This window comes from Lonchura striata, chromosome 22 (assembly GCF_046129695.1).
Source record: "Lonchura striata isolate bLonStr1 chromosome 22, bLonStr1.mat, whole genome shotgun sequence".
Taxonomy (NCBI): domain Eukaryota; kingdom Metazoa; phylum Chordata; class Aves; order Passeriformes; family Estrildidae; genus Lonchura; species Lonchura striata.
In genome coordinates, this window is record NC_134624.1 from 4,049,101 (window position 1) to 4,062,579 (window position 13,479).

Below are 13,479 nucleotides of genomic sequence, written 5' to 3' on the forward strand. Positions count from 1 at the left end.
CTCTTATCAAATGAGAGATGCTCCAGACCCCTCATCACCTTTACAGCCTCTCCAGCAGCTCCTTGTCTTTCTTGAACCATGAAGACCAGAACTGAACCCAAAACCCCAGATGTGGTCGAGTGGAAGGGAAGGATCATCTCCCCTGACCTGCTGGCCACACCAAAATGCCCTCCAGCCTTCCCCTGGCCCCCAGGGCACAGTTTGAACATTAACAGTTAATCTGGCTCAACAGTTTAATGACTCAGAGCAGGTTAAGAGCCTCATGAAACTCCTTCATCTCTTTGCCACGGGATGGGGCCGTGGTGTCACAGCCCAGCTGTGTCTGAGGAATGCTCCAGGGCTGCCACATCCTTCCTGCAGCAAGGGACCCAAGCCCAGGGAGTGCTTGGTGCACAGCTGGGTGAACATGTAAAATCCTGAAGCATCACTTTGCTCTGCCTGGCCTCCTGCTGGCAGCCTCAGCAGGGGATCCCAGTGCCAAGTACCTGAGGAGAGCAGTTTAGTCCTTCCCTCCTTTCAAGCTGCCATCCCTGCACCTGGGACTGCAAAGGCTGCAGCTGCTCAGTGGAAAGCAGCACTTCCTGTGCTCACAGCAGCTTCCTACCTGCAATAAGAGGGAGAAAAAGGGGAAAAAAAAAAAGTCCCCTCCAGGAGTTTAAACCCCTGACAGCCTCTCAAAGCAGGCTGAAGTTTATCTGAGAGCAGTGACTGTGCAGGTCTCACCCAGCACTAGGCTCCAGCACTGTGGCTCTTGTAAAAGAGTTGCCTTGGATGAAGGCTCAGAAACACTGGAGCAAATGGAGAATTTCATTCCCAACACCCATTCCTGCTCCTTTGTGCTGCTGCTTTACCCGAACTTTCCACCCCTGGGCTTGGGGAATCAGAAAAGGAGTGGTTTGCCTTGAAAGGTCAAAGGAGACACAGAGCTGGGAGTAAAGCACACAAGGAGAGCTGAATTCACTTGCAATCCTTGCAAAGAAACCACTTTTTAATAGTTTCTCTCTGAGTCAGACTAGAGACAACATGGCCTAATAAAAGCTTTTTTCCACTGATCTCCCTTCTCCCTGCCCCCTTCCCCACCCTGTCAAAGGAAGTATGGACCTAAGCTCACACCCACATGTAAAACTGAACTGGAGCATTTCCCATGGACCACAAAACAGCCTCATCCACAGCTTTTTTTCTATCTGTATTGAGCAATTTTACACAGACAGAGACACTGAGCCTAGTGAACAACCTCCACAGGCTGGGACTCACCCCAAGAACTGGAAATGAAAGTGCTAGAACATGCAAAGAGCTTGTTCCTACAAATACATGTTACATTTAGAACTCAATGAAGGCAGAAGAGGACAGCCCAGGTGGGAACCACAGGGCATTTCTGCAACACGTCATTGTTGAGGAACAGAGAACAGAACACCACAACTGCCCACCCAAGGGCCACCCACCCACCAATAATCCATCCCCAGCTGCTGAGATGTCCCAAATGAAGGCTAAGGACCACCAGGAAAGGTCCACTGCCTCAAAGTAGCACATCAGTGAGGGCCAGGCTGGACAGGGCTTGGAGCATCCTGATCTATGGAAGGTGTCCCTGCCCATGGCAAGGGGTGGAATGAGATGAGCTTTGAGGTCTCTTCCAGCCCAGCCCAGTCTGTGATTCTGTGATTATGAGCAGGGGCTGCTCAGCTACTGCCCCACCAGAGCAGGAACCTTCCCTGCAAGAGATCTTTGTGGAGATCCCCACCAGGATGATGTTTGTCAGTGCAGGAGGCAGGCAGTGCTCACAGGCACCACTGCAGCTGACAGGCCTTGCTTGGGGTCGGACCCCTAAATATCAGCCAAGGCTTCAAGCTACCTGAATTTCCTGTCTTGTCTTGGACTCAGGCAAAGCTCAAGTTTCTACAGAGGTGGAACTGGTGCAAGGCCATTCAGAGGCAGCAGTGGAGCTATGGGATGTGCCAACACAATTCCAATGAGGACCTGACCTGCCCTCAGCACCAGCACCTTTCTGAGTCAGGGGGGAGTGGAAAGAGGAGAAAACAGAGCGATTCACAGTAAGCTTTTAGCCCAAACAACACTTTTAGTCAGCCTTTGGATCTGCAGCTACAAGCCCCTGGAAGTTTAGATGCCAGGTTTAATATTGACAGGTTACCTGCCAGAGGGGTTTTCCCAAAGGGAACACGATCCAGAGCAGATTCAGTCACACACTGCAGGCCATGGCTCCCACCAAACACATCCTCAGCAGCCCAAACCAACCCAGTCTGTGCCACTGACAAAGATATTTAACAGCACCACTCTCCTCACTAAAGGGAAATGACTGCTCAAGAGAACTTGGAGAGGAAGCTGAGACTTCAGGGTGCTTTTCCAGTCCACACATCCCAGCTCCATCCCCGAGGCAGGAAACTGGGCTCAAAGAAACTATTCCATGCCATCCTGCAAGCCTGCTGGAATGACTTCATGTTCATGCAACAGTTAAAAATGTGAATTCTGTGCCAGCACTAAACACTGTTATTAACAGGCTTTTGGGCTCTGAACCAAAGTCCTGGTGGTGATGATCCTCCCAGGATCCCAGCTGGGGAGCCAGGGGCAGCAGGGACAATGTCCCAGCACAGCAGCACGCACACACACCACGGTCTGGGACACTCATGGTGTGCCTGGGGAGGCAAGGACATGTTCTGAACATTCCAGAAGAACAGAGACTCACATTTAAGAGCCTCCACTCCCTGGGAATAGAGCTGGACAACAGACTGGAGTGGTTGGAATTTCTGCACCTTGTGAAGCCTCGAGACTGTCCCTGCACAGGGAGGGCTCTCAGCTTCCTTCTGACACAGCATTTGCTGCAAGTCAAAATCAGTCAAGAGGCACAGAAATGTCTCTTCCCACTCTCCTTTTGGATTTTTTACGTCCACAGATTCTTGACACCTTAACATCAACCAAGAGCTACACAAACAAGCTTTATAATCCTGAGCTAAGAAAGGCAAGGGATCAAAGTGAGTTTCCCTCAGAGCAACACAATCTCCCATTAGCACCTCCTGACACCTAAGGCTTTGTCTCTGCTCTGCCCAGACCAGAGGTCCCTATGCCATCACTGCTGGCAGCAAGATTCCTGTGCTCCCAGTTAATATCCAAGCACCTGACACAGAATTCAGTATTTCTGCCTGTTCTGAGCTTTACTTTCTAACTAGAGCAGCTTGACAATACATCATGCTGGACAGAAAAGAAAGAAAAAGCAATGCTGTACTCACACACAACTGAATTAAGCCCAAAATTTTGCTTCTAGATAAGAGTAGGGATTTCGATGGGGCCAGTTCAGTGCTTTCATAATGTTCTATTATGGAAAGGAGAACAAAAATACACCAAATCCCTGAAGAGCTATGAGAAGTAACTAGTCCAGGAATAATAAAACCATGGAAAGAAAGGAGGGAGTCAGAGGAAAGATAAAGGGTGGTGGGCTTTTTTTCCCTAATCCCACTGACACATTTATTAAGCCCTTAGATTTGTGTGCATGTAACTCGCAGACAACCCTGCAGGAGAAGACTTTGTCAATTGAACCTGTGCTGCATCCTGCACAGTAAAAGCTGCAGAACCCACACAGGAGCCACGAGGTGTGGGGCGTCTGACCCCTCCAGCCACCCTGCAGCCATTGGAGCTGCTCTGCTGCAACAGAGAAACCCACAGCAAAACAGAAAGTCAATATTCCTGGAGGGAGGAAAAGGTCATTGTGGGGAGGGATCAGAGTTCAGCTAAAACCAGTCATACACAGGAAGTTCAAAGTAACTCCTGTGCCTTCACACCAATGCAGAAGTGAAAATTAAATCTCCTTCTTCACGGGAGCGGTGAGGGATGGACAGAAAAGCAAATCTGCATGTCCAGTGGAAGAGCCCTGCTGAGGATAAACACAGAGAAGGGAGCCTGTGCTCATGGGAGCACACCTGAGTTGCTGGGGGCACTGAGCACATCTCCAAACCCCCAGTTTCGTCCCCATCACGTGCCCACCACACGAGCCAGCCCTGACCCTCAACCAGGGCAGGTGCTCACCTTCCTCTTTGTTGTTGGTGATGTCTTTCAGCAGCTCAGTCTTCATGCAGCCGTCTTTCCTTGGCTCTCCTTTACTCAGCACTGCTCGCTGTGGTGGGGGAGAAGAAAAAACAGAAATATCAGGGTTGAGCTCAGTGCTCAGACACACGGTGCATTCAAAAGAAGAGACAATCATGGACACATCCTGTTTACAGCACGGCCAAACCTCCCTCTGCAAAATAAAGGCTGCCAGGAAGCTGCCACCAAGGCACAGGTCACAGATAAAACACGGCAAGGCTGGCCCAGGCTGACAGCCCAAGGAGCACAGGGGCTCCAAGCTGTGCCCAGGGCTGGCACCTCCCAGCTCAGGGTTGGATGCAGCCAGACAGATTTTCCCAGTGCAACGTGCCTGGGAACCCAGCTAAGTCCATCTTGCATGAAAGGCATCTCGAGGAGGTGACTCTGACTCCCCCAAAACTTTTTAGCCTTTGGGTGGGGGAGGCAGATCTATCAGACTTCTCACTACGACCTCATTTATCAACATTTCCAGCCCATGGGTTTTTGGCGGCTTGGTTGGGTTTTTCTGCAGCTCATTCAAATGAACATCCAAAAATGCAAACCATCAGTCAGCTACAGCTACCTCCTCATTCATAACATCCATGTTTATTAAAGTTAATGAGCTCTATTTTTAATTCTATAGAAAGCAATTTTTCTTTTTCTCCCTCTTAAAAAAAAAATGTAGACAGGGAACACCTGCTCATCTCCTGTGCCTTTCACACGCCTGGCATCACATTGTTAGCTCAGGTTTGCAGCCTTAATACCTTCTTGTTCTCTATTTTGAAGTAGCAAGACCAAAACAGAAAAAAAAAAAAAAAAAACAAACCAACAACAACAAACCTAGACCAAAATAAACCAGAAGGAAAATGGTATTTTAAAAAATGAACTAGAAAGGGTCTTTGCCACAGCTGTGTTTAAGGAGAGATCTGGGGTGGAGGCAGGGATGGGGAGTGCCCTGCAGAGCTGGAGGTCGGTGCGGGTTCAGCGTGCGCTGCTGGCGCCACGGAACAAGAATAAGCCCAGGTCAAGCCAACTGTTGTAGGCCAGCACAGGGAGCAGATGGTGCCTGCAGCCATGCAAATCACAGGGTTTAAAGCTCACTGGGTGATAAAGAAAGAAAAACAACCTGCCCACCTTCCTTAGAGCAAGTGAGGGGGATGGAGCCGGTGTGGCAGCTCCCAACCCTTCCCAGCAGCTCGCCCATGCCTGTGTGGGATTGTCCAGAGCTGGCAGGGGAGATGGGCTTTGGTGCTGCTGCTGCTGTCACCAGCCACCCTGCCAGCCTGGTGAACTCAGGGCAATGCCCTGTGCTGGCAGGTGCTGCAGAGCAGCCCCCAGCCCCATGCAGGGCTCATCCAGCCCAAAATCCCTGCAGGACCATCCTGTCCTGCACCCAAATCCACCATGGCAGAGACACACCAAGGGAAGAAGGGAGACAGATTCCTAGGAAAGCCTCCACCACCTGCCAGGCCCAGAGCTAAGGGCACTTCAAGGATGGCTCTTGCAGCACAGGACAGAGGCTGTGGGTGGCTGCGTGTCCCTGCCTGTCCCCAACCTGCCCCGAGCACAATCAGACACAAACCCAGCCACATCACTGTGCTCTCAGCACCAGCAACTTGTGCTCCAAGCACAGCACCTTCAGATCTCCAGTCACAGACCAAAAAGCTGCTGTGAGCATTGAAAAGCTCAGCTCAGCCCAGCCTGACACAGAACCTACATTCAGCAGACACTGGCCAACAGCTTCCATTGAGAAATGATCATAAAAACACAGCCCAAACTCTGAACATAGAGCAGCTGTTTTATTTATTTATTTGCTGAGCCAGTAATTCATATCCTTGCTGCAAACATGAACTTGCAAACCCTACCTCTCCTCTAGCCAGACCTCTTGTAAACTAGGAATAACCTCAGTTTTTCTCATGGATTATCCTGCAAAGAGAGCTCAGGGTGCTCGAGGGCACCCCTGGCTCCCATCACAGCCAGGGGCACCCAGGCCCTGGCCACAGGCACCAGCAGCAAATAAAGAGCCTCAGTCATTCTAACAGAGACCAGGTTGTTTTCCCAACCTTTGTTGCAACAAGGAGAGATCTTGATATTCCTGCTACTCCACTGACTCATACAAGAAGCCCCAGGATTTCCAGGGGCCATTCTTCACCATCTGAGCATGAGTTTTTCTGTGTTTTCTAAGCAGTACCCTCACTCCACACATTGCTCACGCTCTCCCTTCCACAGAGGCGTTGCTGCTGCTCACCCAGGAAGAAAAGCCAGTGCAGGAGCCCTGGAGTCAATGAGAACTTGACCACCCTCCCTGCTCGCTGCAGTCACCAGCAGCTCATTGCTGCCTGCCCAGTTCTCAAAGCAGAATTCCCAACTCTAAGAGAAGAAACCATCACTTTTGTCCTTTGAGAGTACAAAAGCTGGGTGCCAAGGCAAGGCTGGCTGAGGTGGCATCTCCCAGGCTCTCATGCTTCCTTCCTCAGAGACAAGGCGAGGCGACAAGGTTACAACTTCCCAACAAAGCTCAGCATCGAGGTAGAGAATAAAGGAATAATTAAAAATAAAAACAAAAGTCAACTGTGAATTTTGAAGAAGGAAGCTATAGGAAATCCCTGCAAAGCTCTCGAAGCCTCATCCCCCCAGGCCGGCACTCTCCCATCCTTGCTCCATCAGCACCCAGCACCGAGGGGCACCCATGGGGCACCCAGCACCATTCATTCCCACCCAGCTCCACCCAGCCAACTTAGCACCAACTTCACCGCAAGTGTCAATACCTCCAGCTTTTGTGTGTGCGTGTGTGTTGGGTTTTTTTGCCCTCCCCTCCCTTAAATCCATAGCAAACTTCCCTTTCTGCTCACCCTCCCCATGCCCCATCCGTCCGCTCCCGATTGGCAGGGAAATCCTATACCCACCCTCCCCGCCGAGAAATGTCTGCTCTTGCAGCAGTCCCAACAAAGCCAACTGCCAAGCACACGCTGCTTCACAATAAAAGTCTCACTCGCTCCATTTCTTTTTTTTCCTCCTTTCCCCCTTTCCCGCAGCCGTCTGCCTCCATTCCCTCGCCCACCCCAGACTGATTATTAACCATCCGTGGCTGGAGAACCTCCATAAAGAGCGCACACAACCAGCCACGAAGCATTCTTGCCCCCCCGCCCCAACCCTTAATTTTTAGGTTTCAAATGGTAGAAAAAATTAGTGCATCTGAAGAAAGACTGATTGGGTCTTTGAAAGGGTTTTAAGAGCCATGAGGAGCCAAGCAGAGGAGCTACTGCTGGTTTAGTTTTTTCCTCTCTGCCTCTGTTTACAAGAAAACAAGCTTCCTCTCCTCCATGAGGTCTTTGGAGGGGATGGAAGACAGGTCAGACCGGCCAAGGAAAGGCTCTGCAGCATTTCCAAACAGATGATGACTACAAACTACAGTGGTGCCTTTAAAACAATCAAACAAATAAAACAAAACAAAAAAAAAACCTAAAAGCAAAAAATAAGCCCATCAAAAAAAAACAAAATGGGGAAAGAAAGGAGAAAAAGAACAAAGCTGGGAAACACAGAAAGAGCTTTCACAGCCTCCTCTCCTTGGTATTTTCATCAGCCATCCGGGTGCCCTTCGCAAAGGTCCAAACAGGTTTTATAGGCAAAGACAACACATGCACAGCAAAACTCCAACATATTGCAGCTTACCGAGCCCAAGGGACCAGAGTTACATCATGAGCCCGAGCTCCCTGCTCTCCCGGCAGCCCGGGAAGGAGCGCAGGCTGAGGTGCCAAGATGTCTACCTTCACCAGGGTCTTTTTTTTTTTTTTCTTTTTTTTTTTTTTTATGTCTTAAAAATCAACGGTCTGGGAACCCGAGGCTCGCAGCAGCGTTACTGTGAGCAGAGCTGTGCACAGACAGCAGGTCCATCTGGTAGAGGGCTGGGAGCAGGAGACCCCTCAAAGCGCCTGTTCCCATCCGGGGCAGAGGATGCACCAACACCTCTGTGGGATGGACAGCACTGACCCTGCCAGGATCCAGCCTCCAGCCCCTCCGAGGTGACACCAGACCCCAGTCAGGACACAGCCCCAGGGAAAGCTCCCACCAGCCAGAAAAATGAGGGCTGCACAATGCCGGAGCAAGGCAGAGGCAAATCTCTCAACAAATGATGCAACCTCAGCAGCAGCAGATTCTTATTCACTCATTTTTTCCCTCCTTCTCCTAAAAAAAAATATAAATTGAAATAACGCAACCCAAACCAGCCTGCTCATAATAACCTTTGCCTTGAAGAGAAGACAAATATTTTGTAGTTAATTATATAGGAAGTAATGATTAAGAGAATGTTTGTAGAAAGAGAGTGCTTCTTTTGTAGGCACGGGGAGGCTGCTCATTTCGGATCTCAGCACTGTGTTGGGCAAGGCCTGGGCTCAAGGCTCGTGGGGACGCTGACCACGGGCCTGTCATTAGAAACAACAGAAGCATTTGATCTGGAGAAGGAAGGAAACACAACCACCAGCATACCTGGCCTACAAAGCAGTCACCAGTCTCAAAGCTCCTTCTTTTCAGGCTAAGGCCACTTCCTTATAAGCCTCATGCAATCATGTGAACATGGAATTTTATCTGCAGTTCACAAGCACTGCCCTCAGCCTGAAGTTTGCTCCCAAATCAAATTCTTTGCAATTCTTTTGTCTCCTGAAATCCTTTCATCCAGACTATTCGCCATAGAAAAGAAACATTTCCTTCTCAACCCCCATGTCCTCTTTCCTATTCCAGCCGCACACATCAACTCCCCAAGAAGGGGGGGAGCACAGAAAGAGGTGCAAGTTCCTGCATGCAACAGCTGGGAACACGGAGACACGTGCATGAAACACAACAGGACTTAAAGTGACTTCTCCCAAGACAAGGCATTCCACGACGGCATGCAGGCTTCAGGCAAGGGGGGTCTGCAGAGCCCGTGCCCTCTTGGAAAGGGGAGATCAATTTACACTTCCTCACTGCTTCCAGGCCCATCTAGCTGCATCCCAGTAGAGTAAAAGCCAGTGCAACTCTTGTGTGCAGGCAAATGTAAATCCAGAGCAGACAAAGGCGTCCCCTCCTTCCACGAGCTGAGGGTAGCAAGGAGTCCAGCTGCTGCCTGCATTCTCCTAGCCCACGGGAGGGGAAGGGGGGGTAGAAAACCCTAAAATGGAGATCAAGATTCATCACTATCTCTAGCAAAAGCAAACCAGCCATTTCAGAAACACCCAGTCCCCAGGAACTGGCCAAGCCAGGACAAAACCAGAGCATCAAGAGGAGCCTGGAGCAAGCAGATTCCAGCAGTCCAGGGCAGGGGAGCTGGGAGGCAGCTCGCCCCCATCAAAGGGGCTCAGGTACCTCTTCAGCCTCTGTGCTCCTCTTCCTCCCACCCCAAAGCACCGCAGCCAGCAGAACAAGTCCCTGTACCCCTGCCCATCCCCATGGTGCCCAGCCAAAGGGCACATGGGGCAGCAGAGGAGGGAAAGCCCCTCGTGAGTTCCCGTGGGACCACGAGGACCTGGCTGAGCTGCCCACACCACCTCCACCTGGGTCACCTCCGGCCATCGAGCGGCCAAGCAGCGAGACAGCGGTGCCTGTGAGCCGGGAAAGCGGATGGGGAGAAGGGGGGAGAAAAAAATACAAAATAATAATGAAAATAATCATAATCATAAAACTTGCACCCTCGGGCCTGTCCCTCTAATATCTACAGCAAAACCTCACCAAGGCCTTACTCTGCTGGAGGGTGAGAAAGCGACACAGCGCTGCCCAGCACCCGAAGTCCTGGAGGTGGGAGATCCTCACACCCTCTCCTCCATGGCCTACGGGCTTCGTCCCCGGCGTGGGGCCTGGTTTTTCTGCTCTGTCATTAAGAGTGGAGCCTGGTCTTTTCCTTCAATCCCAAGAATTGCACGGAATTAGATCATCTTTCTGGCTCGCCTCCCCCTACAGGCAGCTCCCGAGCATGCTCAGCGCGGCCGCGCTGCCATTTCATAACCGCATTGTTTACGGACACAGGACCTGCCATCTTTTGACAGGGACACAGGGCCCGTGTCCCTGCCCCAGCCCCGCCACCAACACCCCCCTGGGGCAGGCAAAGGCGAAAGCATGGAAATGCAGAAGCCTGGGGGGTGATGGGGATGGGTTTGTTGTTCTTTCTGATGGTTTTTGTTTCTTTTTTTCTCCTTTTTTGCTCTTTGATTTAGGTGAAAATCCACCTGCTTTGGAGGGTGAGGTTAACCCCTGTGGGGGCTGTGGGGAGGAGGAACTCACAGGGCTCGATGTAAAATGCCAGCCATGATTTTTAGCTTCTTCGAATCACAACTGTGCTTCGATGACACCTAAAAATACAATCCCCAGCCCAGTCTGCCATCCTCTGCTGAGCCTTCCTCTGTGAGAGAAGGGGTTGGAAATACGGTATTTCCCTTAAATAAACAAGTTGGCTTAGTCCCAGCACATACAGTTTTCTCCGTTAAATGCAAACCAGAGTATTTTTGCAGGCACACAGGAAAACGAGGAGAGGAGGAGGGGAAATGTTCTTCATTTAACACCAAGAACTCCATGAAAAGCCTTTTAAGGTTGCTCAGAGCCCCGCTCCATTCCAGCCCTCTCCCTGTCTGTGCTGATCATACTTCACAGGTGAAAGCAGCTCTGACTTATGACAGAGAGAAAATGCCAGAAGAGCTGGAGGTTTCCTCATCCTTGGAACAAGGACAAGTTGTGAAAAGCTTCCTTTGCAAGAGCCACTGTGCTGCTCAGGCACAGTATGGCAGTGTTGCAGGGAGGACACTTGCACGTCAGACCTTCTTAACCCCCACTGCCTCGGCCCTTCTCACCTCCTTCCCCCTCCTGATGGGGACTGAAGGAAAAACATATTTAAATCACCTGTTTTGGAGGATGCAAGTTGTTGTGTTGGAGTCCAGGATGTTTTTTAAAAGCTTGCTCAACATTTTCTCCCCTTTTATATTTCCCTTTTCTTTTTTCTAATGGATGCTTTCCAATTAGCTTGTACAGTTTGAGAGCTTCGCTCCTGCTGCTTTCCTGACTACTGTAAATCCTGGCAGGCTGCCCTCCTCCTCTGCCCCCCTCCAGGACCAACACCACCCTACAGCAAAGCCAGACACATATCCTCCACCCAAGAGACCAAGGAGCTCACAGGGGCACAAGAGGGACAAATCCCACTGGAAACATGAGAGGCCATAAGGGTCTGCAAAGAGGGAGCTGGTGTTTGGAGGAGTCAGAAAAAATAACTGGCTGAAAATGGGAGTTGAGGATTATTAATTCAGGGATTTGTTTCCAAATCACTGACATTCCATGTCACTGCAGGAACATATGGTCCTCCAAGGCTTGCAAGCAGGGAGCACACGCCATCAGTGCCCTGAGCTTTTGGGCTGACCCCAACACACGGTCACTCTCCCGCTGCGGCCATTCCTCGACCACTCTCAGCTTCAGGAGCAGGAAGGCGAGAAGGAAAAACTTCAGGGAAAAGCAGCAAAAGGAAAACAAAGAGGAGCAGCAGGAACCAAGTCAGCCCTCCCCCAAACCAGCTGGCCAGGAGAGCAAAGCTCCTTAAAACTCCTTGTTTACCTGAATAAAACAACTCACTGCCATTGCATGAGGTGCACACAACTCTCTTTCCTCAGGAGATGGCATCACATGGGAGAGCTCCCAGGAGCCAGGTCATGGAGCTGCCTCTGCCCCCTGCCCAGGGCTGGTCTCACAGAGGCTGAGCTGCAGGAATATGCCTCATATGTGCCACAGAGCCTAGTCCTACCCAAACATGTCCTGGGACGAGGGCAAGAGCTCGTGCTGGCACCGCACAGGCAGTTAAATACATGAAACAGAACAAAACCAAGACCCAAAGGCCCCACTTTGGGCTCTTAACCCTTGCTGAGAAGCAGTGCCAAGCCCAGACCTCGGCGGCTCTCTTCCCTCCAAAGTAGGTCAGGCTTTTCTGCGTCTCTGCAGACGCTTCCCAAGGGCCCCAGCCGGCAGGGACAGAGCGTTGGGCACTTCCAGCCAAAGCCACGCTGGTGTCACCACCACACAGGAGCACACCTCCCACACCTCAGAGGGTTTTTGGTTGTCTCCTCAGCCTTCATCAAGCCCAAAGCTCATTTTCTCCCTGAGTGAAGCTGCTCAGGCAGCAGGTCAAGGCCTCAGCTCTTCACTGTTAAAGAGAAATCTCAGCTCTCTCCTCCTGACTTCTGATGCCTTTTCCTTTTCTTCTGAATGATGAACAATGAGCACATTTATCATCCAGTGGAGAAACAACAGATATTTAGATTAGGTATCACAGATTGTCCCATGTAAGCTCCCTGATATTTTAAATGCCATCTTCACATCTTGCTCCTTGATTGAAAGTTCAATATTGTGTCAACATTGCAGATTCGAGGGTCTCCCTGGAGCACAGCAAGCTCAGGCCAGTGTTCTGCAGGGCTGTCCGTGCCTTCCAGGGGCCTGGGACCTTCTGTGTCCATCCCAAATCTCACCAAGGTCTGTGGCAGCCAACAGTTCTTGCATGTAACACAAATCACAGAGGAAAAAAAAAATCCCAAGGGCAGAACCGGGGGGCTGAGTTTTAAAATATGTTGCAGGCATGTTCCTGCCATGAAGTCAACCACGGATGTTTCCTTTGCATCAGATGTTTCCTTGGATTGCTATTATGAAAAAAAAATTAAAAAAAAAGAAGAGAGAAGGGAGGAAGTGACCCCAAAATAAAAAGGATTGCTTCTTCCTGGTAAAATGCTGTTGGCTCTGGCCTCCACCCCAGCAAGCCATAGGCAGAGGCTGTCAAAAGAGACCCAGTGAGGAGGTGCCATGTGGCCACAGGCCCTCTCCTCCCCTTTAGACATTCAGTCTTCAAGCAGCTCGGGCACCCCAGGCTTTGTGCCTTTTTCTTCTAACAGCTACAAGCAGCTCCTTGGAGAATTTTCCAGAAACTTCACACTTTAAAAGCACAAACAAATCCTAAAAACACCAAAAAAAAAAAAAAAAGAACCAAAAACCCAAAACCAAACCAACCCCAAGCGAGCTTCCCCACCCCAGGAGACAAACGAAAGGCACGAGGAAACAAAGCCCGAGGTTTGCCGGCGGCGCTGCCGGGCGCCGAGGCCCCTCGGAGCCCATGGAAGAGCCATCCCAGCAGGATGGGCCATGCCAGCAGGATGGGCCATCCCAGCAGGATGGGCCATGCCTGCAGGATGGGCCATGCCTGCAGGATGGGCCATGCCTGCAGATGGGCCATGCCAGCAGGATGGGCCATGCCCACCCCGCACCGGGCAGCCGCGCGCAGGAATATCCAAACAAATGAACAAACAGCCCCGGCCATGCTTCCCCGGCCTCTGCTCCTCCTCTCCTCTCCAAGGCTTCTCCTTCCCGGGCAGGACGCAGCCCTGCCCTGCCAGGGCCTCGCCAGGCACGGGAGGTGGACGG

The 13,479-nt window shown here is 51.0% G+C and overlaps 1 protein-coding gene across 15 annotated transcripts in view; it reads right to left on the reverse strand.

Moving 5' to 3' along the window:
- Window positions 1–13,479, reverse strand: part of EHMT1 (euchromatic histone lysine methyltransferase 1) — a 121,311-nt gene that overhangs the window by 60,816 nt on the left and 47,016 nt on the right. For 10 of the 15 annotated variants that reach the window (XM_021542264.3, XM_077787828.1, XM_077787830.1 and 7 more), the window contains one exon: window positions 4,033–4,120. In XM_021542264.3, the coding sequence (XP_021397939.1) occupies window positions 4,033–4,120 (88 nt within the window). Of the gene's footprint in view, window positions 1–4,032; window positions 4,121–6,920; window positions 6,969–7,740; window positions 7,851–8,553; window positions 9,133–9,768; window positions 10,926–13,479 lie in introns of those variants that run through there. The other 5 variants (XM_021542272.3, XM_021542269.3, XM_021542273.3 and 2 more) reach the window with 5 other exon arrangements.